Source organism: Zonotrichia leucophrys, chromosome 5 (assembly GCF_028769735.1).
Source record: "Zonotrichia leucophrys gambelii isolate GWCS_2022_RI chromosome 5, RI_Zleu_2.0, whole genome shotgun sequence".
NCBI classification, from domain to species: Eukaryota; Metazoa; Chordata; class Aves; order Passeriformes; family Passerellidae; genus Zonotrichia; species Zonotrichia leucophrys.
In genome coordinates this window covers 1606829-1634085 of record NC_088175.1, presented here as the reverse complement: position 1 = coordinate 1634085, position 27257 = coordinate 1606829, and the positions used below count along the sequence as shown (strand labels likewise).

Genomic DNA, 27257 nt, shown 5'->3' with positions numbered 1-27257 from the left:
AACCTTTTTCAAAGGACCTGAAATAACATTTTAATTCCATCCAAATAATGCTGGTACAAGAGTGGCTCAGTTATTTTATGACAAAAGCAGCAAAGGAATTTTGTTGCCCAACTACTGATAGGGGTTATATTTCATTAATGAACATCCAAAATATCATCTCATGTAGAATGTTTTCATACTAAGGGCAGAGAGGAAATTACATTTGCTTTTGTTGAAGGAGCAACTGGATATTGGAAAATTGTTGCAGGCTTTGCTGGATTTGATTCAGAGAAATGCTTACAGCTTGGTTCTCTATTGCCTGTGTTTTTTACTGTAATTTCAGCCATGCTGTTTCTCCATGTGCTGCTGCAATTAAGGAACCCGAGTCCTTTATATTAGATTTTCCCACATCCAGAGACAACTGAGATGGCTGGAGGGGTGGCACCCCATCTCTTGGCTCCCAGGGTGCAATATCAAAACCTGCACCAGCTGCCTCCTGATCTGCTGGATGAGACCCAGGTGACTGAATTAGCACCAACCCTCCCTCTGCCTGGGACCAAGAATGAAAATGGGACAAATCAGCCTGGTTTTGGCAGTGACACAGTGTCCCTGCAGGGCACCAAGGGGCTGGGTGGCACTTGGGGGTCTCCCAGGCTCCCACTCTGGGTCCCTGGGGATTTCAGCGCCCCTGTAGTGCCTGGGTGCCTGTCCTGATTTAGGGCAAATTTGGGAGCAAACCTCCAAAGGGGGTCCCTCCCCACAACCAGGTTGGGAAGGATTCCTCAGAGAGAAGCAGAAAGAACCTGTTTATTTAACAGGCACAGCACCCCCAGCACACAAAATGAACAATGCTGGGTGACACCACTCTGTCACTGCTCTGAAAAAGATGACAAATTCAGAAAGTCTCTCTGGGGGTGCTCGCTCTGTTCTCAGTCCCTCCGGCGCTGGGGCAGCTGCTGCCCAGAGTAGGCCCCGCTGGGCCACAAGGTGCAAACTCTCGGGGTTTGCCAGGGCCCAGCCTGGAGCAGGCTCGAGTGGTGCCAAAAAAGGGAAAGGAAAAACAGTCCATGGAAAAATTTGGACTGCTTAGGTAAACTAACTAATGAGCAGAAGCAAAAAGCAAGAGAAAAGCAGGAGCAAAGCAGAAGCAAGAGCAAAGCAAAAAACTAAAGTAAAAAGCAAAACACCATGTACTGCCCTGTGTGTCCCGCCAGCCGTGGACTATTTTGCTGATAGCAAAACCAAACCAAAACTTTCACTCTTCAGAGCCAGTCTTGAAGGCACAGAACATCATATCCAGCATAAACAGAACACATGAATGGGGATACAAGCATCATAACGTCACCCTAGGACAGTGCCACTTAAAGCCTGGGAGGGAGTGAGGACAAGGTCCTGTGCTTTGCCAAGTGGGCAGGGTTGGGGCATGCAGAAACAGCTTTGCAGTGATTTAAACAAGACCAAGGAGCAGTGCTGGTTTTGGCTGTGCCTGCTAAGGCTGAGGGAGATGAGGTTCATGTGGCCATCAGACACAAAAATATCTCCTCGTGTTCCCCTGCATTTCAGTGCTCTGTCTTTTCACAGAGAGTTCAGTTTGTCCCTTTTGCTCCTAACCCTGCTCTCACTGGCAAGCTTTTCATCTGAAGGCAGAAATTAGGCTACAAGGAAAGGAGCTACTCCAGGAGCTGAGCTAAGGGAATGGAGTGGGATTAAGGGGCAATGGTTTCAAACGGAGAGGGCTGGCTTAGATGAGGTATTAGGAGGAATTTCTGGACTGTGAGGGAGGTGAGGCACTGGCACAAGTTTCCCAGAGCAGCTGTGGATGCGCCATCCCTGGAAATATTCAAGGCCAGGCTGGATGGGACTTTGAGCAACTTGGTCTTGTGGAAGGTGTCCCTGCCCATGGGATTTGGAATAGAGAATCTTTAAGATTCCTTCCAAGCCAAACCATTCTGTGATTCTGTGACACTGAAGTTCCGATTCTGTGACACTGTGACAGTTCCTTCATCTCTGAACAGTTCCTCCATCAGTGTGGTGGACACCCCAGGAGGAGGCTGCTGCTGCAGATCCCCAGCCCTGGCCTCCCTGTCTCTGAGGAAACCTGGAGTTTGTTGCATCACAGGCTCAAACAAGAGGGGGTGGCACAGGAACCCTCACAAATGGAACAACCTCAATGGTGGCATTTGCAGTAAAATGTGAGAGGATGGTGATTCCTGCTGTGTGCCTCCAATTCTGATGCTGTTTCCAGCTGAGGACAAGAGGATGATCTTTGCATTTTGCTCTGCTGCATAGGTCTGAGCTATTTGTTGCTTCCATAACCTTAAAGGTCTTTTCCAACTGGAATGGCTCTGTGATTCCATACTGAGTGGTTTCTTTCTGAGGGACAAACTGCTCAGCAAGCTCAGGAGGATTGGTCCAGCATCTCCTCTGGGGATGTGTCTGCCAGGCAGGAGGGACAGGATGTCACTATAGGACACGAAACAACATGAGGGCACACACAGCTGCTCTCAAGGTAAAGAAAAATGGGAAGTTTATTTTCTGACTCCAACATTAATAGTTTTCCAAAAGTGACAATGACACCTCTCACACCTCTCCAATGACACTGGACAAACCAACAGTCCATCAAATTTCTCCTCCTCCATAAAGAATGCAAAACAATAAGTTATTTACAGAAAGTGTGTGAGAAAGTTTGCAACAAGAATGTAAACATCAGAAGACTGAGAAAAACTTAAAAAATCAGGGCGACAACAGGCTGAAAGGCAGAGGTACAGAGAGGGGTACAAGCAGCCTCTCTTCACTCACAGGAGTGATTCCTGCCTCTGAAGATGTTGACTCTTACTGCTCCTGAGACCACAGGCAGGAGTCTCTCAGCATCTTCTGCTGTGCTCGACATTCACTCAACAGAAAAAGTGCTGTTGGCCAAAGGAATTTTGGTAAAAGCTCTTCACTTAATTTTGTGTATTTTTGTTTAATTGTTCCTAAGACTTTTTTCAAGGAAGGGCAATTCCAAATTGAGGTTAGATTGACTACAGAATACACACCCAGCTGGAGATGCTGTTAGTTTTCAGTTTGGAGCTCTCCTCAGAAACCAATGAAATATGTTGTGGAAAAGCCAAAAACCCCAAGTAATTTTGGCTTTAAACACCTGACCCACAATTAGCATTTTGCCTTTTTCTAACGGATAGCACAGAAGCCCCAGGCTGTGACTGCTGGTTGTTCAGTCAGGAGAGCAGGAGACTCAGGGGGGCTTTGCTGTTCTCTGCAACTCCCTGCAGGGAGGCTGCAGCCAGGTGGGAGTTGGTCTCTTCTCCCAGGTGATGGGACAAGTGGAAATGGCCTCAAGCTGTGCCAGGAGAGGTTTAGATTGGATTTTTGGAATAGTTTTGTTGCTGAAGGGATGTCAAGCAGTGAAACAGGCTGCCCAGGGCAGTGGTGGAGTCACCATCCCTGGAGGGATTTCAGATATGTAGATGTGGCATTTGGGGATGTGGTTTCATGGTGTGGGCTTGGCAGTGCTGGGTGAATAGCTGGGCTCAGTGATCTTAGAGGTGTTTTTGACCCTAATGATTCTCTGAATCCATTTTCCTGCTATTTCCATGTGCAGAGATTGAGGACAGGATGTTGCAGAGCACATCTGATGGTGTGGGCTGGCTTTGTAGGTACAGAAACAATTCATATACCAGAATGTGACTCTGTGCCTGTGAAGGAGGAGACAAAATTAATTCAGGTGAGTCTGGAGCATAATCCCTGTGCCCATGCAAAGCCTTAAATGTTCAGTGGGATGCTTGAGTCAGCAGGAGGAGATGAGGAGTCCCCGTGGGCACAGGCGAGGGTTTAAGCTGTGTATAACCAACAGGGGGCATTAGGTTTATGCTTATTAAATGTGTATTTCTATTTCTAGCAGGGAAAAATCTCCAAGTAGTTTGATTGAAAACAGCAGGATGTGAATCTTGTACCCTATAAAAGATGCAGGATTCTGTTGTTCAGTTTTTTTTTTTCCCCCAGAAGATTTAGTAACTGTATGTCTGCTTTTCTTTAGGTCTAGCCTGTATCTATTCTGAGACAAAGAGATAGATGATAGATGTAATTAACAATCAGATTATTTTTGCATGATTTGCAGCTCAAAAAGCACTTGAAAAATAGAAGTGTTTCTGGTACAAATTTGTTTGTATTGATAATTCCCAGTTTTCTAACCAGAAATTAATGTAAGGCTGCAATTATATCTTTCTGATGGAAATGAGATTCAGCAATGCACAGTCAACTGCTGCCCTTAATTTTGGAGAAATCCTTGCCCTGAATTATTTCATTACTGAATGCAAAGGACTCCAGTGAGGAGCTACAGTGCAAGCACAAATTGGGGTCTTTGGAAATGAAAGTAATATTTATTACAGAGATAATTATTATGGCTAGAACCACTCATACTCCTGTACATGGCATTATTCATATACACATTCCTTTTGTATTTATATTTTGTATTCACAGCACTGACTGTAAGAGCAACATTTTCCTCTTCACACAGAAGTGGAAAACTGTAGCCTGCTCTGCACTCCTGTCACACCCCAGCAGCTGGAAAACTTTTTTAGGTGATTTCTACAATCTGTAGTTAACTTGAGCTGCATTTGGAAACATGGAAATAGATAAAGCAATTAGATGTCAAATAGTTAAGGCATACAGCTGTGACCTGCTTTCAAATTATTGTCCCTAATGTTCAGATGCTCTGTTTCAAGAAGTTGGTTTAATTACCTGCCTTATGTTAAAATGGGTTTTACACCACCTAATAACTTCTTCCAAAGTAAAGTTAGGATTTTGAAGTAAAGAAATTATCAACCTCTAGCAGTTGCAGACTTTTTGCCTGAGATACTCTCAGCAACTCTTGTTCCCCCACTGTCAGAGAAGAGAAATTCTAATGGATCAGGGGCACACCGTAACTCCTTTCCCCTGAGCCCTCTTTAAACCCTTGTCATAAAAAAAAAAAAAAAAAAAAAAAAAAAAAAAAAAGGTAACACAAGATTGGTTCATTTTTATCCAGCCAGTAGTTGTTTGGTGGGAGGGTTGGATCCAACTCATCAGTGGCTTCACTCTGAGGGACACACCTCATCCAAAGACTTTCTTCCACAGTCCCAATGTGCTGCAGGCAGTTCAAGGTCTGTAGGCTTCAGGCTGGTCACCCACTATAAAGAGAAAAATGTGTTTTATCTTACCCGGTTTGTAAACACAAGGGAAGGAACCAGATCACCTAGAAATATATATATTTTTTTGAAAGTTGCTTGGTCAATGCCCTGGCACATTCTTCCTTCTTACTGAGCAGAATTTTGTGTCCTCCAGTACTTAGGCTGAACAGCATTTTAAGCAGGATCCCATCTGCTGGGCCAGTTTGTGTTAGTGAGGAGTGCTGTTACTCTGTGTATCCAACAGAACAGCAAATTAGGGACACCTTTTCCATGCTAATCAATTAGTCACATAAGATGCTCCTGCTTTCCAAAGAAGTGCTGGAGTAGCAGCTGTGTGACTTGTTATGAAAGGTCTGTGTGTCAGCAGATTCTGCCTCTATGTTGTGCTTTTCTGCAGAGCCAGCAGCAAATCCTAATAAAACTTAATGTGAGAAAACATTGCCAGTGAGGTGATAGGTTGAGATTAACTGCACTAAAGAGAGGCAATTCCATGCTAAGTCTTTTTAAACTTCTCTGTAGAGTCACTGTTATAAACATACCAATTTAAGGGCTTCTTTCTGCTCCCGTGAAAATCAATATGAAAACTCACATTGAATTAATCTAAAAAAGAAAAAGCAGCCAGCCAGCTGCTCATCCTACACTTGGACAGCTACACTTTCTGGCTTTCCAGTAACACAAGTTCTAACAAGTATGTTTAAACTCAAAATTAGCCCCATGCTGAGCTCTAATGACAATTCCTAAAAAAAAAATAAAAAAAATTGCAATTGAGGTAAGCTCTGATCCAAGTAATTTCCTTCTCAAAGATAATTTTTATAAACAAGTGTATATAAATAAGTTTGAAATTGGAAAAAATTACCCAACAACTTGTTCTTAACTTTATCACTGTTATTGTAACATATTCCCCCAAACATATAAAACCCTTCACTTAGATTTCCTACATTAGAAGAAAATGTGTTTTCCACCAAATGTGTTTAACATCTTTTTGTGGTGTTTGGGTTTTTAGGTACATTTAAGTTGGGTTTAAGTTCCAGGACATTTAATGTCGCCCACTTATGTACATCCTTCAGCTGCCAGAAAGTCTTGAGATTTTCTGGTGCACTTGAGGCACAATCCCCAGGCTCTCAGAGATTTCCCTGTAATATAAAATGGGGTGAACACAGTGGACTTTCAGTTCTGGGGAAGGTTTTTTTTTTCTGTAGGTCCTGCTGATTCAGCAGAGGCCCCAAAACTGGCATGATGCTCACATGGAGAAGGATCCAGAAGAGGTGTCAGATGTGGGGATAACCTGTAGCACCTCTGGGGAGGAAAATGAAGTGTCTCACTTTGCCACAGGCACCTGTGATCACTGACTGCTCTGTCCCCCTGCCTGCCAGTGCAGCTCCCCCTGTGTGTGCTACCACCTGTGGAAGGACAAAAATATTCAGCATCCAAAAAAAAAATAAAATAAGAGCCATGATGAAAAACTAGAGCCTCAGATCCTTGAGTCATAGGAGCAGGAACTCTCAGCTTGCCCTTCTTTAGCAAAGAAAATATATGCACTTTGGAATCCCCCAAAAAGCCTGGTCAGAGCACAGCCTATGAAACAATTCCTGTGTTGGAGTCTGCAGGAAGCCTGAAAAAGAGCTCTGATGCAGAAAATGGCTCCATTCTCCAGCAGGGTGCTTGCTCTCCTATCATCTCCCACATGTGCCCGTGGCTCCAAAGAGTGGGGGTTATTTGCTGCTGCTCCTTTCACACTCCCCCAGTTCCCCTCTGATGGGATTGTGACCTTTGGGGTGCAATGGGGGGTGTCATGCTCTTTGGGGCTTCTATCAGACTTAATCCAGGCTATTATCTACTCCTGCCTGAAAAATATCCCTTTCTGCTATGAGGGTAGCATTTATTTCTGAGTTTCCTGCCCCTGTGGTGCCAAGGATTTCTTGCTGGTTCAAGTAGTCCAAAGATTCCCCAAAACATGGAACTTTGGAGTCAGGAGCAGGTTTTTTTAAGTCTATTGCAAACTGTACCCAGGGAGGACCTGTGAGCCTGTGCAGTCTTTGCTTCTGTCATGGATTTCCTCAGAGCATGCCTGCAAGGATGATTTTGGGGTAAAAATCCAGTATTAGTCAAAAAGATCAAGAGAAGCAGAATGAGATTCTGTGACATGTTCTTAGATGGACACTACTTTAAATGCAAAATGCTTCTTCTAAGATAAACCAGTGGATTGTTTCCAATTCTTAATCTTTTCTGTGGTGATTCAGCTATTGGCAAAAATAAGATTAAGAGTATGATGTTGAAGCACTGTCATCCCATCTTCCCATGGTTGTTATTTAATGTATTACCTGTTCAGGGCAAAAATATTTTCTCCATAAGAAAAACCAACAAAAACAACAACCCTCCCCAAAGAAACCCCAAAAGCCCCCACCAAAAACCAAACAAAAAAACCCCAACCCCCCCAACAAAACAAAACAAAACAAGACAAAAAGTCCAACAAACAAACAAAGAACAAAAAAACAACAACAACAACACAAACAAAAAAACCCTCCCCCAAAACAACAGCAAGAAGAAAAGGGGATGAGTCCATTTTTCTTGGTCCTCTGTAATTAATGCAGTGATTTATCTCTGTAAAGCCTGCCAATAAATTATTGGTTGCTATCAAGTTATTTCTCAGCATGAATCCCTGGGAGAGGAAGTTGCCATGGGCTCATCAGAGCCCCCAGTGATTAATGTGGGTGCTGATATTTGCTGTCCTTATGATGGAAGAACATTTCCTGCCCTTATTCCACATACATTTTGGACTACTGAACACCAAACATTTATTTTTCACATCTGACTCTGACTGTGATTTACTTGTCCCAAAAATTTCTTCCTGGGCATCTTCAAGCTGCCATCCTATGGCACTGTGGTCATCCTGGGGCTTTAGGTTAAATCAGAGGACTCTTCTCTCCTTTCCAAACAGGAGATGGAGATTTCCACCTCTTCTCTCCTGAAAGGTCCTGAAGACATGAAAACTTTCACTCTTATCACTGTATGCTTCCTTAGCCACAAATGTGCTGCAGCATGTGTCAGGATTTCCTTTCAGGGTTAGAATTATGAACTCTCTACCCTTAAAAATGACGGACTCCCTTCCTTCCAGGGAGAAAGTACAGAGGAGCCTTGGTTTGGGCCTTGCAGCACCTGCCTGATGCTGTGATAATGGACTTTGAAAGTTCTGATGCTGTTCAATTCTAGGTGTTATTTTAGGTCATTTCAGAAGCTTTAATCGCTCCCTGTGTCTGCACAGCTGGACTCATGATAACTGAAGCACAGACCTTGCAGGTGAAGGAATATGAAAAATAACATTAATAAAATGATAATGTGTTAAAGGCTCTTTTCCCAAGTGTCTGATTCTGGCTAAAGAAAAAGCTGTGGAAAAGGAAAATTGGGTTTCCAGGAACCCCAAAGGGAGGCAATGGCCATATAATGGCTGGGTTGCTTCTGCCCTTATGTCTGTGCATTGAAACACAGTCTTCAGTTTCATTCCTCACAATATTTCATGTATGTGCATGTATAAACTTCTGACTTGTGTGCAACTTTGGCCTGTAATATCTTCGTATGTGTGCCCACTAGAGAAAATGAAAGCGATGAAATAATAAGGCAAGGGCTATAAAAAGTGTCACGTTAAAAGCAAGCAAGAGCTGTTACTGTTAAATCTCCTGTTAAACAGGGATCTTACATGAAGCTGTTCAAGTCATTCAAGCCCAGGCTCTCCCATTCTTCCTCTATTTTTCATGAGCTACTGGAGAATGCAGAGGTTGTGATTTGGAGAATTGCTTTGCTCTCACAGCTGTAACCAAAGCCTCCAGATACTGAATGCACAAAGTTCTGCTGAACTGAGACTCCTCTACTAAAGCATCCTGGAGGTCTCAAGTTGGACACTGTAATTTTGTGACCATTTTGACCTTAATCTCCCCGTGCCCCAGTTTCCTGTCTGATCCTGGTATGACGAGGTAAAATGCAGAAGATATTCAATGGTGCCTACAAAGCACCAGCAGATTAGTGATGAGCACCACACACACAAAAAATTAATCATGCCATCCTTGAGCACAGGTTGGCTGGGGTCCCAGGAAGGTGGCACAGGGCCATGTTGGATGAGAAGTGTAAAAGGGAGAGGCTTAGCCATTATCCTCAGTGCATCCCAGGTGCAGGACACACAGGGAGCCTTAATTCTCCTGATTCCTGTGTGCTTGACTCAGCTGAATGCTGTTGCTTCCCTTAAGTTCTTCATTCCTTTGCTTTGCACTGCCAAAGGGACTGAGGGACAGGACATTCATAACCTCCAGGTCTAGCTGTCCAGACTTAACTTGCCCAACACAACAGAGAATAAAGAATTCTCATCGGTGCCAAATTAGAATCCGGCGAGTGCTTTAGGTCTGAGGTTTCATCAATACTTTCCATCAATTTTTATACCAAAAGCAGCGAGTTTTGTCAAGTTTTTATTGATTTCCTGTCTGCCAAACTGCTTTTTCAAATTTGTAATGGGGTAAGAAGCAAAACCCCTCAAAACAGGGAAGGAAAGAAACAGCAACTTTTTATTTTTAGGAAAGAAACAGCAATTTATTTCCTCCCCCTCTGTATTTTTTGTCATCTAAGTATTTTTCTGGTATTATCAGAGCTGCCATGAGCAGAGGTATTTCCTTCTTTTTGAAGGCTACTGTCTGAAGGCAATGCAGAAATGCAGATCTGATGCCATCCCCTCAGCAACCTTAAGACTCAGATTCCACCTTTATGGTGAGCAGGATGGTGAGCTCAGAGATGCTGCTTTGCTTCCTGCAGGTTTCTGACAAACCTCTCCACAGTTCTTGGGTAATGTTTTTGGAGTCAGTAAAAAACCCCCATGCCTTATAGTCCTCCCTACTGAGGAGAAAAAATTGCAGTATGAGCTCCCCTGTTGTCCCACCCCAGTGTCTGACAACAAATGTTCTTCTTCACTCACGGAGTAAGATTTATTGTCGAATGCCTCTTAGGAGAAAAGTCTCTTCTCTCACATTCTTTGGTGCAGATTTTTTTGCCTTTAAGGAGAAAACTCTACCTGCTTTTCCACCATTAAATGTTAAGGATGTTAAAATGAAGGATGTTAAATCCTTCAAATGTCTGGCATTTGTTTCCCACTTGAGCTGTTGTTACAGTAATACATGCAGCTCATTGGAAATCAAATAGTGCTAATTTGGAGTTCATATGCACAAATCACATTGTTTATAACCAAAGCCCACGTTCATCTTGATGGTGGTTTTTAGAATGGGAAGTCTTCTGTGTGCACCTGGGCTAGCAAATCAGCTCTGAGCCTTGCCAAGGGTATCCCATGACTCAGCTCTGCTCTGAACATTTTTAGCCCTACACGGATGAGTCTCAAGGGTCCCCAGGGCAGTCCCAGGGAACCTGACTCACCTTGTTACACACAGCACTGAGAGCAAAGGGGATGTGGAGCTGTTCAGCAGCTGGGATGTGCCAATGACTCAGGCTGTTGCATTGGATCAGTGCCTGACCTGTTTATGCTGCTCTGTCTCCCTCCTCTCTTAGGAGCCCTGGGAGCGATGATTCTTCAATTCATAAATTCACAGAAGACACATTTAAAGCTCTGTGCTGTGAATAAGAACCAGTTCTGAAATGTTTAATAGTCCCTGAAGGAAAATAACCCTCTCCTGTAGGTTTAGATTCCAAGGGTCAGCTCTTCACTACATGCAGCTGAACTTCATAGTGTGTGCTGCCTCCACTTGCTGTGGGAGCTCCGTGCTCACCCACTGCTGGGTGGATTTGGGGGATTGTGCCTTTTGTAGAAATACCAGAAAAGAGGGAAGTCACCCTGAGCAGCTGCTTCAAATTTTAGAAGAAAGGAAATGGTGAAGCAGAAGAGGAAGGAATCGTGACTACTTTTACTCTGGTACAGAGATGTGCTCATTCCCTTTCTGCCTTTTTCCTTTTAGGAAAGGAAAACTCGTTTCTTCCCTTAAAGAAATGAAGTTTGCAAGCCAGGAAGAAAGAAGAACTAGGAATGCTCTGATCATTCATCAGGAATGTTGTTACATTTAGCTTAAACTACTTTTCTCTTTTTAATGTTTTAACAATTAATTAATTCCTTAAAATTGAAATTGTTTTGACTTATCTATTCTGGAAAAAAAAAGGCATTTTGAATCACAGTGGGTTTTCTGCCACACTTGAGAACAGCAGGTTGAGACTGGGGTGTTTTTGATGTAGAAAGAAGCTGCCTAGTTGTCTTTTTCCTACTTGCAATGACCTCAAACCTTTCTGACAGTTTCCTACCTGGTGGTTCGATGCTGTTTCAAAGCACAATTTGAAGATTCCCAAAAGAAGACAAGAGTCTCTTTGCAGTTCCCAGTTTGCTTTCTTTGTCAGACTCTTCTTTTCAAGATTATCTTTAGCCCTGTCCAGCATTCCAGGAAAAGTAACAAGTGCCCTCTGGAGTTTTTTGCACCCTTGTTATAGAAACATCCCACCACGTCTTGCCATTTCTGTCTGACGTCTGTGACATTTAAAGATATGTTTTTGGAGCTTGCCCCTCTCCATAACCTATTGTTTAATTAGTGCCACTGGAAATACAGCAAGAGAACTTAAAAATGAGGGATCTGAAGTTGAGGAGATGGAGCAGGGAGGATGGAGTGGCTCTTGGGCATGATGAAATGTTTAGTGGAAAGGGTGAACAAGGAGTTTGATGAAAAGGGGCATGGGAGGACAAGCAGCAAGTTTAGGTTTCAAAATGAGGTTGGGAAATGAGTAGAAAAAATTCAGATTGGTTGGGAGGGAGGGAACTGGGGAGGAAGAGGTCATGGCAACACTGTCCAGACAGATCAGTCACACAGTATTTGCTGGGTTAGGTGACCTACAGCTCACTTGAAACAAACAAAGGTGTTGCCCTCCAGCATCCAATTACCAGGAGAAAAATTCCCCTGCACCTCGGGGCAGCGCTCAGCAGGAGTATCTTTTAAACCACACCACTCTAAGGAAAGCCCTGAAGATGCCAGACCTGGGAGGAAAACAGGAATGTTTGACAAATCGGGTCTGGTTCACACCTCAAACTTGTTTTCTGTCAGCACTCCTAATTGAGCTGCTCCTGATTTGCATTCGTTTAAATGAAAGGAAAACCAGACATTTTCCAGGAACAGCAGCAGTGGCACCTAGGAAAGTGCTGCTCCAGCAGCAGCTCCTGGTGTGGCAGAGATTTTAAACTTTAAGCCGTGGAGTGCAGGTGACCTCAGTGTGCGTCGCTGGACCAAGTCTCAAGCACAGGAAGGAGCAGGTGTTGCAAGCAGAATGAAAAGATAAATAAATTGATTTTTCCACAGTGGAATGATGTCCTCTGGGAGATGCACTGCTGCTTGTGCCAAGCAGGGCAGGAGCGTGCGGCACAGCGGGATGTGCTCTGCAGAGCGTGCTCCTGCTCTGAACAAACACTGATTTTCCATGTCTTGGTTCCCTCTACCATCCTTGCCTGTATGCAGCAGCATGCTAAATTAGCAGAGGCAGAAGCAGTAGGTCGAGAAATTCCTTCCAGGATTTTACTGTCCATAGCTTTAAAAAATACGGTCCTAGTCAGGAAAGGGCTGGAGGGAGGAGGGCGGCTGGGTCAGGAACAGGGCAGAGCGTACTCGGGAGCTCGGGTGTGGCGGCTCCGGCACTGACTCACCTGCTCCTCTGGGGCTCCGGCGCGGCAGAGCCTGCTCCCTGAATACAGGGAGAAAAGAGAAAATACGAGGAGAGAAACCCCAAATCCGCCTCCTGTTGCCTCGCACGGAGAGGGGGGAATCCTCCAAGAAACATCTTGATGCCTTCAGGCAAGGCTAGTGGCATTTAACACGTTTCGTTGCACTTTGCGTTTATCTTTTGCGGGCAAAGCGCGGCCGCCTTCCCGTGTGCCACACAAGCATTCCCAAGTGTTTTCCCTCGAACCCAACCGCTGGAAAAAAAAAAAAAAACAAACAAGAAAAACCAACAAAAAACAACCCTACACAAGCCAAAGAACAACCACAAACAAAACAATGTCTAGATGCAGAACCTGAGTTTCGCTCAGGGCAGAACTTCGCAGGGGACCAGCGAAGGCGGGGTGGGGGTGATGCTCGGGGGATGCTCGCGGACTCCGCGCGGTGCCTCCCGCATCTTCCCCATCCCGGGGCGTCCATCCCCGTCCCCATCCCCTGCCGTGTCCCCCCCGCATCCCCCCCATCCCCGGGCGTACCCCGGGTCGGCGGGGCGGGCGCGCAGGCGCAGGGGGGGCGGGCGCGGCGCTGGGAGCGCGGAGCGCGGCGCGGCCCCAGACCGCGCTGCAGCCGCCGCGGGGGCGCCACTACCATGAGCGGCCGCGGCCGCCCCTGCGCGACTCACGGGCACCGGGCGCTGCCGCCGCCGCCGCCGCCGCCGCCGGCCCCCCCCCGCCGCCGCCGCCGCCGCCGCTGCCGCCGCGCACCCCCGGCCCCCGAGCCCGGCGCTGCAGGATGCCGGGGGGCAAGAGAGGGCTGGTGGCACCGCAGAACACCTTCCTGGAGAACATCGTCCGGCGCTCCAGCGGTGAGAGATCCCCCCCGTCATGCATCCATCCGTCCGTCCGTCCATCCATCCGTCCATCCCTCGGTCCCTCCGGCGTTGCCGCGCCGGTGGGTCCGTGCCAAAGCGGTGCCTTCAAGGAACGCGATCCGCTCGTCCCCTCCGGAGCATCCCCTCGCGGTCCTTGCCCTGTCTCCCCGCACTTCTCTCATCGCAGTCGCTACTGCCAATTCGAACCTTCTTCTCTTTTATGATTTTCAGTTTATCCTCTTCGCTTATTGAGTCTATAATTTTTAAATATTTTTTCTTGTTCTTTAGTTTTGTAATAATTAGGACTTGCAACTGTTTCCATGCAGGGGGTTCAAAGTTTTTTTGCGATTCTGTGGCACTTTAAAGTCTGTGGCGAAGGTGCCGGGAAAGCGGTGAGGGAGTGCCTGTGGTTTGGATGATGGCAATCCTGTGGCTGAGCAAATGGGTTAAGAACTGTCTGCACTTGGTCATTTACGGCTCCTCTGTTAGGTGAATATTTACAGGGCTGGTTCAGGACTGTGGCACCCAGTTATTCCTTGCTGCCGGAGTTAATTTCACCCTTTCTATTGCAATGCAGTGATCGAGAGCACTGTACACAGTTCCATTAAAGTTACGATGTGTTTGCAGCTCTTTGGGTGTGCTGGTGTAGGTGCTGCTTTAGGCAAGTCCTGTGCTAGTTATATTAAATTTTTAATGTAGTTTTTGCACTGGCACAGAGCTACTGAGACATAGGAGTGTTTGCACAAATGTAGGAGAGCTCGGCTTTGGGTTTTGCCAAAAGATAACTCCTTGGTCAGCCCAGGTTTAGGGTGATGCTGCCAGGGGGAAGCATTGCTGTGCCAGTGTACACCTGGGCTCAGGAGTGGGAAAGGTGAGCAGAGCAGAGCGTAGAGAAGAATTACTGCATTTAGTATTAATCAAGACACCAGTGGGCTTTGAAATTATGCTGAAAAATGTTCCTTTCCACCTTTCCCTATTGCACAGTGCTGGATGTACCTCTCAGTCACACCAGTGTGGTCTGGTGTGCTGGCTTGGAGTGGATTTGGACAGCAGGTAGTGAACTGGTGATTCATGGGTTTTCCTCATAAGCAGGAGTGGGATGAGGAGTTGGAATTTGTTTTAAAATGTTGTGTGTTAACATGCCAGCTTTGTATTGAGCTGGTTTTGGGGGGCTTCCTCCCTGTTGTGTTGCCTCTGTCAGTTCTGTGGTTGGCAGCTGACTCCCTGTCAAGCCCTGTAGCTGCCCGATCTCCAAGAGCTGCTTTCCCACAGTAGTGTATTTATTTCCCAGAATATTAAATGCAGGCTAATTAATAGGCATTTATATAGCACTTTCCCTCTGACAATTTCAAAGTGTTGGGTGGAATTTAATTACACTTCACGGCTCCTTGTGGAAGAGGACATACAGAGATTTTCTCAACCTGTTCATCAAATTGTGGCATGAATGGGGGCTTGGGGCATCACAGATCCTTTCCCTAGGTCAGGCAGCATGTCAGTGGTGGGCTGGGAGCATGGTTTGGGAATGCCATGGTTTTGTACCATGCTCTAATTAAATCCCACATCCTCCCTGGTGAAAGCTCAGTAAGGCTTTGAGACATCAAAAATTGGAAAGCTCAGAAGGCTTTTGAACATTATACTTTAAAAGCATGTATCCCCTCCGGTTTTTAACCTGGTTTAATTTAGGAGCACAAATCATGCTGATCTGGTCATTCATTCTGCTTTTTCTGTGCCACTGATGATGTCTAAGCATGGTGTTCACTAGAGAGGTAAATCTTCCCTGTTGGACACAAAGAGGAAAGTAGATTGGGAATTTGTATTTAACTCATGTAAGTTGTCAGTGTTATGAGCTGAAACATGATTTAGTTCTTATTTTTGTCATCCAGGACATAGCCTTATTTATCCTGTATAGAAATAGTAATTTTCATTGGATTCAGTACTGTTTAATCCAAACTTAATAGTATACAGTGGAGCAAATCTGGTTCAAGTATCTCCTGCCAGTGCTTGAAGAAGACAAGGATTTGGTCTGCTGGGTTTGTTTTTAGACTTGGATTCACCAAGTTCCAAGGGATTTTTCCTTGACAATTTGAGGAATGGGATGAAGGAAAGACTGATGATTGTTTTTTAAAATACATCTTCAGCATTCCCCCAAAAGTGTTTCTGTCACCGTTCCTGGTTCAGGAACATTCTCTTTTGAGATTTGTCACATTTATGCAATCTCATTGCACTTCTTGATCACAAATCTTTTCTTAACAAGGTTTGTAGGTACAGGTAATAACTTTTATTAGGCTTTGGGTATCGCTGGAAAAAATCAGGCAGGTATTTCAGCAGATAGGCTCTTCTTCAGGTGAAATAGAAGCAATGGCTTCACAATGAAGTGTTGATGGAGACAAATTACTCAGAGTTACCAGAGATGGATCCTAATAACAAAATTTATAGACAGAATTGTAATAATTTTAAAATATGGAAAGTCAGGACTGGGAGCGAGTGTAGCGGGAACACGCTGTGCAGGCTTGGTGTGGTGTCTAGCCTTGTGTTAAAAGCAATCATATATTAAATTTTCAGCATTATTTGGGCACTTTCTCTTTAGGAATGTTGTGAACCCTTCCTTTTTACCTCATCTTTGGCTGCTCATCAGGTTAAAATTGTGGGAGAAGCCCTCACAGTGTGCAGCCAAGAGCAAAGCACCAAGGACTTGAGGAGAAAGGAATGGGGTGGCTGTGACCAGGGTGGCCATGAAACAGTGACTGTGGCTCTTTGCCCTCTCTCTTGGAGAGTGGGAGAGCTGGGCTGCTCTGCTGGATGCCCTGCTGGATGTCCCTCTCCATGCCAGGGTGTTTGGGAAGGCTGGAGCTGGTGTCAGAGTGATGGAGAGGTCCCACCGTGTTCCCCTGGGGGAACAACATCTCCTTTGGAGACAGCTTTACTCCTTGGAGTTAGTGAAGTGTTTAAGGCCAGCATTGAAGGTTGGTTTTTGGGCAGCATCACGGCTGCAGGTCCTTTCCAAAGCATGAGGGGTGCATGGCAGCCTCTGCTCTGCAGGGTCTTTGCCCTCTCCATAGCTGAGCTCCACTTAAGGAGAGCCAAAGCCCACAGGGAGAGCACTCTGTCCTTAGGGCTGCTGTGCCTGGTGAAAGGGACAAGTAGACCTGTCTTCAGGGTAATCTCAGTGCACTCTGTGCAATCTTTTTTTTTTTCCTTTTTTCCTTTAAAGCACAGTGAAAATACACTGAGGCTTATCTGAGGCTCACAAAGATTGATGCGATCTCGCTCCAGCCTTGTCTGTGCCCTAGATCTGAAGAGCACCAGGTGTTTTGCTGAGCTGAAAGGTGTTTTGTGAGAGCACTGGGCTAAATCACATTAAGGTGACTGCCTTTTACTGCCATTAGTATTTGGGATGTTTAATAAGGACCATCCTAAGGGCAATGTTCTCTCCCAAGATGTTCTCAGCAGGCTGTGCCTGTTATTACTGATATTGTTGTTCACTTCTTCAGTGCATTCAGAGCTTTAAGTGATACTGACCTCTGCTCAGCGCCGTGCAAGTGCAGAGGGTACAGAATTGGGCAAGTCTCTAGATCAGGGCTGGGATTTATGGACCTCTCCCATGGGCAGAGTCATCCAGTGAGTTGAGCCATGCAAGTTTTGTCTTGCTTTCACAAATTCTATCAGCAGAAAAATTAAGTATATGTTAATGGCATAATTTGCTTTTGTCGTAGAGCGTGAATTTGTGGAAAGGGTGAGTCTGGGACTTGGCAGCAATATGCAGCAGAGACCGCTAACAGTTTGGAAGAGGGGAGGAATTTAGTGAAAAACTATATAATCTTATCTATATGATAACATTCATCATTATTGGATATTGTTTCTGTTGCAATAACTCTTAGAAGCTTCCTCATGAAAATGGGTCTTTCACAAATGCATTTTGACACTGGGATGAAATATTAGCTCTCTAAGGCTTACATGGGAATTTCAGCATGAGTTTTAATGAAGCTAGCATTTTATTCCTGGCCTTTTTCACCTTTATGCTGTGTTCCTAAAAAGCAATTCCTTCACACAATTCCTTTATGCCCTGCTGGGTCCCTGTGACTGGTGGGTGGAAGGATCTGCTCTGTTCATAGGTGATTTTTGGAGTCAGGTTACCTGGAAAGGAGGAAAAAACAAGTGTCACATCTGTAGCAATAAGGCACCTTTTAAATTTTTATTCCACTGGTTTTACAGCTAAAATACATGTCTCTTGTCTCTTCTGTTCTTACTAGCTGTGTAGGGTTCCTGTCTTCCAGGCAGGGATGTAGGATGTGATGCATGTGGGCTTCTCTCCCCTACATTAAACCAAGCTGCATTTTCATCTGGCGCCAATTAAATCACACATGCTGCACAGAGAAAGTTCTTTAAAGCAAAGTATTTCAAGTTTAGTGCATGTCTGTCACTTGGGATCCTCAGAGAAAAATGCAGGGCTCAGCAGTTCCCTAAATCCCTGCTTGAAAGCAGGATGCACCGTGGGGTGAAAGTTTCCATCCTCCAGTTCAGCTCAGGAGTTAAAGAAGGGATTTCCAAGGTGCTCATGTCATTGGGTTTTCTTTGGCATTGGAAGGTACAGGGCTCCTTCTGCAGTTTCTGTGACTGCAGGGAGCTTGCTGACACATGAATCAATGCAAAGTGGATTTTTACACTGACAAGCATTACTAGATGACATATGTGAGGGGTTTGCAATTGCAGACACCCTGTTTTCCTTGCTTTTCAAGTGGGCTTGCTGAGCACAGACAGATTAAGCATCTCTGTTTGCTGCTGCTGAAATTGGGGGAGTTCTGCATGGCTAAAGTGTTTATTTTTACTTTTAAAGAATAGTTATGGAAGCTCTGTGCCATTTTATTAATTTAGAAACTTAAAGAATTGCTATGTTGTTAGTGAAAGGAAAAGCTGGATTTTCTTGAGATATGATCAGCTGCTTTGTGGTCTTATTTCTAATTATGGCTGTGCCCTTCCTTCCTTCCTTCCTTCCTTCCTTCCTTCCTTCCTTCCTTCCTTCCTTCCTTCCTTCCTTCCTTCCTTCCTTCCTTCCTTCCTTCCTTCCTTCCTTCCTTCCTTCCTTCCTTCCTTCCTTCCTTCCTTCCTTCCTTCCTTCCTTCCTTCCTTCCTTCCTTCCTTCCTTCCTTCCTTCCTTCCTTCCTTCCTTCCTTCCTTCCTTCCTTCCTTCCTTCCTTCCTTCCTTCCTTCCTTCCTTCCTTCCTTCCTTCCTTCCTTCCTTCCTTCCTTCCTTCTTCCCGTTATTTTATTTAATTTTATTCTTATTTTTGTAATTTTTCTTCTTATTTTTGTAATTTTTTTCTTATTTTTGTAGTTTTTTTTCTTATTTTTCTTCCTTATCTTTCGTTCTGTACTTGGTGGAAGAGGTTTCCATCCTCTCTTTTTGGAGGAAGTTTGAGAGCTGCTGAGCACTTGCCACAAGAGGTCACTGCAAGAGTTGCTGCATTCCCAGGTTAATGTTGAAACCTGTGAGAAGGAAAATAATTAAATTGATTTTTTTTTTTTTGAGGAAACATTTGAGTTTTCTTATTGCAGTCGGAAGGAGTTTGCAGCCAAAGAATAATCTCAGGAAGTGGAAATACATTTAATTAGCCTGTTTTACAAGGTGCTGTCTGGTGGTGAACTGGGATTTTAAGTCATTCTCTTGGATAGCTGAAGGAAATAGGATTTTCTGATTTGATAACATTAAATAATAGAAGATTTGGGAGTTGGTACTCTAATAATCTGCTTTTCAGATAAAAGGACAATACTTGTTTAATCAGCACACTCAGGACACTGGCTATTGGAACTGCTGAGCCCTGGCTATCCCAAGTGCCTGACTCCCCACCTGGGAGGGGTTTTAGGATCAGTCCTGTGGAAAGCTTTGCTCCAGCCCCTGGCACAGAGAGGAGACACAGGGGGTGCAGCTGATTTTCTGCCCAAACAGGTTTTTTGGAGAAGCAGCCAGGCTCTGTGGAGCTGCAGCCAGGGCTGGATCAGTGTTTGCAAGAGGAGCCCTGTGTCTGAGGAGCTCCTGGTACCACAATTTTCTCCTCTGGGAATGTGAAGACAGCACTTTCATTTGGGTAAAGCTGGAAGTCTGGATTCTGCTTCTCCCTGAGGGTGCCTGTGTGCCTTGAGTGAGAGCTGCAGCGTGCTCCAGTTTGAATTTAGATCCGGTATATCTATGTTGTGTTCTGCATAATTTTAATAGAGAGCAGATTCAGCAGTGGCATCTAGATGATTACTAGGATAGGTGAGGGTCAGTTTAATTCTAGGATAAATGGATGTGTGGGGGAGAAACTGTGATCAGAATTGTATAAAATGTCAATTTTTCAGGTAATTCATAGAGATTCTCTCATGTCCTTACTGCCTCAGAGCTCTTCCTGGGGTCAGTGACGTGCCACAGGAAAGGCAGGGGCTGTTTGCGGGCTTCCATTCACATTCCAAATGACTGCAGTTCATTTTCTGACTTTTCGAGGAGGTAAATTTCAGGCAGGCTCTAATTTTTCTTCTTGAGCTCTCTTGCTAAATTGCTGAAAGCTGCTGTGTTCCCAGCTGAGTGGCTTACATGTGGATTTAATATTTCAGCCAGGGCTGGGTTATTCATCTTCTGTTTTGTTTGAGGAGCACGTTTTTGAGGCAGGAAGTGGATAATTCCAGCCCAGTCAGTGTGATCACACCTTGCTCTGGCTTTAGCCCTCTGCATCTTCATGAGTATTAAATAAAGACAACACTGGCACAGAAAGGTGACGTAAAGAGTCAGTCCTTTGAGAGGTTTTTTTGTTTTTTTCAGGCAAGCAACACTTAATGTACTAGGTAAATTGGATGACAGTGATGTTTTGCATGCTTTAAAGACACTGGGGAAATTACAGCTTTGTTAGAAAACAGCGCTGTGGTTTTACAGACAGGAGTACAAAGTGCTGGTGGAGGTTGTGCTTCAAGAGCAGAGGTTTGTCTGCAGCCAGCCCCAGAGCTGGAGGGGTGTTGGTGCCTGTTGAGGCAGATTTCAGAGGGCTGTGCCCTCCAAGAGGGTTTAGGATCTTCCTCTGTATTCCATGGGGATGCAGCACATCTGGAGCACGTGGCTGGAGTCAGCACAGACAACACCAGGGGTTGTCAGGGGCAGGACTCACTCAGGAAAGCTAAGAAAATTAAAAAAGAGACTTTTTTTATTACAACCCTCCTGAGTACACCCTTTACAAGATGCTCTAAACAAGTCTGCAGCAATTTGCTGACCCTGTGTAGATTTGAGGAGAATCAACTGACAGCAGTTGAAGTGGTTTGGGTCTTTTATATCAGCAAAAAAAGGCAAATTCCAGATATTTCCCAGCCCCATGAGGTCTGAGCTGCCTTTGCTGTGCAGTGGAAGGGTGGCAATTCTGAAGGACAGCTCTGTGTAAAGTTGACAGAGGTAGGAATTTGCTCCTAGATGAAAATGCTGCTGCTTTTTGTTATTATAATCATTATTGTTGTTTGTGTTCTGCTGCTACTTTATTTTCTTTAGAACGTCTTTTCAGTGGTGACCTTTCTAAAAGAGGTCAGTTGCCAGTTTCCTTGAGGAGAAAGGGAATTCTCAAAAATGGTGATTTAAACAATTTTGGTTGCAAGTGGTACCCAAGCATTCTTGAGAAAAGATGATTAGAGACAACGTTTCTCACTTGGTTAAGCATATCTCCTGGAATGATTTAGCTGTTCTTGCTCTCTTGTCATTACATAACAAGAATTTTACACTGCTTTAGGCATTTTGTTAGTTAAAAAAATTGCTCGCACGCTGTGGTCTTTTTATTTTGTTTTAATAACAAACACAAGGCTCAGCACCGTGTTGAGTGCCAGCTACTGCAAGATAGAGTAAGATTAAAAGCTTGCTGCTCTAAAGCATAGGCTGCCTTTAAACAAAAGAGCTTTTTTTACAAAATAAAATCGTGGCAACAGCAAATGCAGTGCCTTTTAAAAAATTGTTTTTCTCAATTGTGTTTTCCAACATGAAGTTTTGCTGACTGAATGCCTCTAATACCCTGTTTCCTTGCCATCAGCATTAAACCTTGCAAATAGGAGAGTTATGTTAGTTAATAAAAAACCTGCTGCCTTCCTGAGAGGAATCTGGCAACTCTGAGACAGATAAATGTGCTGGCAGACCCTGCTTTCCTTACAGACAGACAGACAGACAGACGGACAGACGCTGGTGTTCAGAGGTGTCCAGCCAAGGAGCATGCACAACCTACAGAGCTGGGATTTGGGTTCCCCACAGCACATCAGAAAGGGGAATGGGTGGAGAAGATGGTTGGTGGAGGCAATGACATCAAGACAAGCTTAGAAATAATAAAAATTGACATCAAGCTTGGAAATAATAAAAATTGGCCTTTTATCTGTAAGGAAATGGGAAGTGGATGTGCACTTTCAGTGCATTGGAGAAATCCAAGAAGGATGAACACATCACCAGGGATTTTGGGGTAGTCATCATGTGAGTTTTGAAATTAGCTGCATGTAAGTGTTTTCAGAATATGAGGCACCACAGCATGGTCATCTGGATCCCAGTTTCCTGGAGTTTCACCACATGCTGGATCAGACCAGAGTTTATCAGAGTTGCTGTCCAGCTTGCAGCAGTGACCAGTGTCTCTCTGACCAGTGGGGAAGCCTCCAGCTTCTGTAGAGAAATATTTATGAGATTGGGAAGCTTCACAGAGAGAGATTTTCCTTTCTGGGCACAGCAGGGATATTGCACAAGTTTTGGTTTACAGCACCTTACAGATGACATCAGCTGTATTTGTGCCCTGCCATTCCTAACTTTGGCTGTCCTTGGCAATCCCTGCTGTGATCTTTCCATGAAGTTGTGACATAATTAAAGCAAATTCATGTATTCTGGTGTAGGTATAGTGGCTGGATTCAGTAATGCCCAGTTAAAAGTAACTAATCTCTCTTAAGAAACACTTTTTATTGAGAATAACTCCAACAGAACATATTCTCTCAAAAGACTTGCTTGCAGAATGTAGTTCTTGTCTATTGGATCTGACAGGAATATGGCTATGGAGATCCCAGTGCTGGTGCCATGCCCATCACTCTGCCATTTCCAGATCTTTTGCTGGCTCCTTTTTCTTCTGAAGAGGGTCTAAAACACCCCTTTTATCTGTCAAAGACCCCTTTTATCTGTCAAAGAGGTTGCCTCTCCCATGAAAGGAGTCTGAACACCTCCATTTTTGGCTGTCCTGTGGCAAATGGAGATGGAGATAAAATGAGGTTTTTTCCAGTCTTTGTCTCTTACATCTGGTTCAGGCAGCCAGCTGGAAATTGGACAGAGTGGAATTGGCCATAGACTTGTGGAAATAATGATCAAAGACACAACTGTGATGACCTTTCTTTGCCAGGAAATCATGAATCTGAACTGTGGGAATACAAAAGTCAGGCATGCAAAATTTAGTCCAGAACTGGCTGTGGATTCATCCTCATTGGAAGGAACTGCAGAAATGAGCTTTCAATGAGTAGTTAGTGGTGATAACACGATTTTATAAAATTGTGGTCAAAACCAGAGAGGTTCTCTCAAAATGTCCTGTCATCCAGTACACAGTTTGGATTTTTACAGCTGGGTATGTCCTGGCTCATGTAGAATTAAATCTGCATGGAGTTATGATTTGTAACTGCAGAAATAGGGGAGAATTAATTGTGTCTTTGTTGAAGAAAATAATGACTTCTGGTAAAATATAAGGTAGGTTAAATACAGAGGGTTCAGTGAATACTGAGATGTGGGTACCCAGTAAAACCAAAGGGTCAGACACTGACCTGTTCTTCCTTCAATTTTATCAAGTTGCTCAGTGAGCAGCAGCATTAATGAAACGTGGATTCCTGTGGATTTGTGCCTGGATTTATTGGTCCCTAACAAGAGGCAAAGACTGATTTAAGATTTTCCTTCAACTGGAATTGCACACACACACACACACACACACACACACATATTGGTAATGGACTTGGAGTGCTGAATTTGCAGTTGGGCTCAATAATCTTGGAGGCTTTTTCAAGCCAAAAAGATTCTATGATTCATATTCCTGTGCTGAGAATGGGTGAATGAGCTTTGCTTGTTTAGAAGACAAGGGTAAAAAAAAGAAGTCAGTTAAGTAAAGGAAAATTCAAGGGGACAAAAGAAAATGTCGTCTAAAACCTGGTCAAGTTTCTAGTATGAATATTATGAATCTGATCTAACATTAAATATTAAAAATACTAATATCTACCAAGATGTTTCTAGTGTCTTTTTTACCTCAAATTTATGGGATTTAAAAGAAAAACAAACCCGCAACAATTTGTCAATAGCTTGGCTTTACATTTTGTCCCTTTCAAGTTTCTTGAGGATTCGATCAATTTGTTGAATGCCTTACCAAATATTTTGACACCCTCGTGTGCAAAGAAGTATAAAATCCACAGAAAACAACAATTAAATGCTATTTATCTGGCTGCAGCGCATATCTTCTGCTGTGTGCTCTGTGTCCTGAAACAGGGATGGGATGGGATGGGATGGGATGGGATGGGATGGGATGGGATGGGATGGGATGGGATGGGATGGGATGGGATGGGATGGGATGGGATGGGATGGGATGGGATGGGAACACCCAAGTGAGTCATGTCTGAGGCTGGGAGGCTTTGCAGGAGGGTTGTCTGCTCTTGGACTGTGACCCTCTGGGGAGCTCAGGGATCTGCAGAGCACCCCTGAGTGCGTCATCACCAGGCTGTGCCCTTTGTGTCAAGGTGTGTTGTTGTTGGAACCCAGGACATCCCTCTGGCTGTCCTGAGTAGCCCGGACCCTGCCAGGGGGCTCAGAGACTCTGGCACAGAGCCCAAGATGCCCCTGTGGTTTGATTATGACCCATGGAGCAAGTTATCAACCTTAGATGAAGATCAGCAAGCCATGACAAACTAATTAGAATTATAGTGAATTTATCATGAGGTGAAAAAGTAGATTTTGTGGTTTTTAGAATGGGATTCAGGGGGAAAGATGGAGGGATCTGGGTGTGTCCAGTCTTTCTCCTTCTTCTTCTTGGCCTCCATCTTCTGCTGTGATGCTCTGTGCACACGTGAAAAAGGATTTTCACAATTTTTTTAAGGTTAATTAATTAGTGTATCTGGCCAGTACAGCCAATAGGAAATCAGTTACCTCAGTAACCCACCCTTGGGCCAGCCCTTTGGAGTTGCTCCCGGGGCTTCTTTGCCCTATTTTCTTGTTATGTCTTTTAAGTTCTGGTGGAAAACAAAATGTCCTTATGAGAAATTCCTTAAGTATAAGATTAAACAGAATTTCAAGAATGTGATAGAAAAAGGGTAGCTTATTATGAGAAAGGGCGAGAAAAGCACTAGAAGGTATACACATATTAAATTAAAATATATGAAAATATATAAAAAAAATCTTGAGGCATCAGTGGAGATGCAGGTGTGGGGGTAGTGCCAGTACAGTGGGATGAGCTCCAGCAAACCCTTTGTTCCCAGGGGGTTGAGCTAGTGGAATCCAGGGATATTTTATGTAATACTCAGGTTTTACTCTGTGTCTTCTGCTGTTTGTAGAGAGGGCATCTTTCTGGGCAGGAAAGCAAATTTTTAAAGTTGACATTTAGGCTTAAAGACTATTTGTGATGGATCTGAATAAATGCCTTGAGTGTAAAAGTCGATTTCACAAAATCTAAACTTCTATTTCTCCCATTGGTTGGCTTTTAAATATTTTAAAATCTGCTTTTCTGTAGAAAATCCAATAATCTCCAGATTATTTTTTTTCAAAATTCATGCTTATAAAGGAAAAATATAGAATTACTGTTTTTTAAAATACATGTTCCACATCCAATAGAATAATATTTGCAGAATGTGCAATCCAGTCACAGTTATAAACACTCTGAGTAGGGCATGTGTAGCTCATGCAAACTCAGTGTCACTTTTATGTTTAAATCACTATGCACACCTGAGTGAATGTCTGTTGTTGTCATAACCATTCTTTGGCTATTATGAGGAAAATTTGTAAAAATATCCCTTTTTTCCCCCACAAGAACTGCTGAAAAGAACATTTCCTGTAATTTTTATGCAGCAATGATTGTTAATAGTTACATTTTAATAGCTTTTTAGCAGCAGTGAATGGGACATATAGTTCCATAGCTGTAGTCAAAATGAAATTGAAAACTAACAGTAAAAATAAAGAAAACATTGAAGATTACCATGGACTACAATTTTAAAACATCTGCTTTCCTCAGTGTCACCTGGCACTCTGTCCCTCTTCCCAGGGATGCTGGCTGTGTCCTGCAAAACAGAATCAGACCTGCCAGGAAGAAAAATATTCCTTCTCTCAAGCAAAAGAGTCATTGTCAGCTTTGGGCACAGATACATTTCAGCATTAAAACTCAGTTTGCATGTTAATTTAATGTTGCTTTCAAGACATGTATCAAATAAAAATAAAACATGCTGTCTTGCCCAGACGTGGTGAATAAATGAATGCTTTCTAAATTGTTAAGGAATTGGGGCTTATATTGGTGTTTTGTGGTGTAGGAAGCTTCTTGCATTACCAGGATTATTATACAGTTACTGTGTTTGATAACAAATTCTTTTCAGATGTCCACTTGGATTTCCCTCTGAAACACCAAGGTAGAAATTACTGTCAGGAACAACTCTGCATCTGCTGTGTAACACAAGCAGGATTTCTTTGTGCTTTGCCACTGACAGCAGCCCTTTCTCCCTTGTGCTTTTGTCCTTTCAGAATCCAGTTTTTTGTTGGGAAACGCCCAGATTGTGGACTGGCCCGTAGTTTACAGTAATGACGGATTTTGCAAACTCTCTGGGTACCACCGAGCTGACGTCATGCAGAAGAGCAGCACCTGCAGGTATGCACATTGCCTTTTCTGCTGCCATTTGGTGCACTGGGAAACTTTTAATCTGCTGGGAGGAATGGTGAGGGTCTGGGAGAAAGGATTCAGGTGAGAAAGGCATTGTTTTGTGGATGCTGAAGTCTTAAAACAGGATTTAAATGAAACTGATACAGAATTTATACAGCTCACAACTTACACAGAACATGGTAAAGCACCTTGAAATTTATCCTGGCTAGTATTGGTGATCCAGTAAATGAGTGGGGTTTTAGGTAATACAGTTCAAAGGCATTTTTGCTAGATTGTTCTGAGTTCTGCTGTTACATGTCAGGAGGCAGTGGGCTCTTCTGCAACCCATGCTGGCCCCTATTATTAAGCAAACACAGAGCCGAGTAATGCACAAAGTGCATCTTTATTCCCCAGAGAGTGATTAGGCTGCTGATATATTTACTCTAAGCATTGCAGCTTTATGGCTTTTTTCTTTCACTGGTGGTCTTTCAGGAGCCAGCAGCTGTGATTTGTGGCTGGATGTGCATTTGAGCTGTGCCTGCTGCCTCCTTTAGAAAGGGATGCTTTTGGGGAAGGACTGGCTCCCTGATGTGTGTGTGAGCAAAGCAAATGAGGGACAGGGGCAAGAAGGGAGGGCTGAGATACAAGTTTGTGTAGATTGTCCCTTTCAGCCTTCAGGGACTGACCAATTTCAGACATTAGGGACAGAGGATGGAATATTTGGAAGTGTTCAAGG

The 27257-nt window shown here is 44.0% G+C and overlaps 1 protein-coding gene and 1 long non-coding RNA gene across 3 annotated transcripts in view; one reads left to right on the top strand and one right to left on the bottom strand.

Annotated features, from left to right (window-relative positions):
* Positions 1-2669: 2669 nt before the first annotated feature.
* Positions 2670-13064, bottom strand: LOC135448636 (uncharacterized). 2 transcript variants are annotated; one of them, XR_010440538.1, is made up of 3 exons: positions 12808-13064; positions 5070-5147; positions 2670-3674 (listed from the first exon to the last, which is right to left on the bottom strand). It is a non-coding gene; the product is annotated as an uncharacterized LOC135448636 (long non-coding RNA). The 2 variants fall into 2 exon arrangements; XR_010440537.1 differs by lacking the exon at positions 12808-13064 and adding an exon at positions 5278-5390.
* Positions 13065-13553: 489 nt separating this feature from the next.
* KCNH5 (potassium voltage-gated channel subfamily H member 5) overlaps positions 13554-27257 on the top strand; it is a 161962-nt gene continuing 148258 nt past the window's right edge. Inside the window, exons 1-2 of the mRNA XM_064713419.1 lie at positions 13554-13685; positions 26407-26530. Of these exons, the coding sequence (XP_064569489.1) occupies positions 13613-13685; positions 26407-26530 (197 nt within the window). The 5' untranslated portion in view covers positions 13554-13612. The remainder of the gene's footprint in view (positions 13686-26406; positions 26531-27257) is intronic.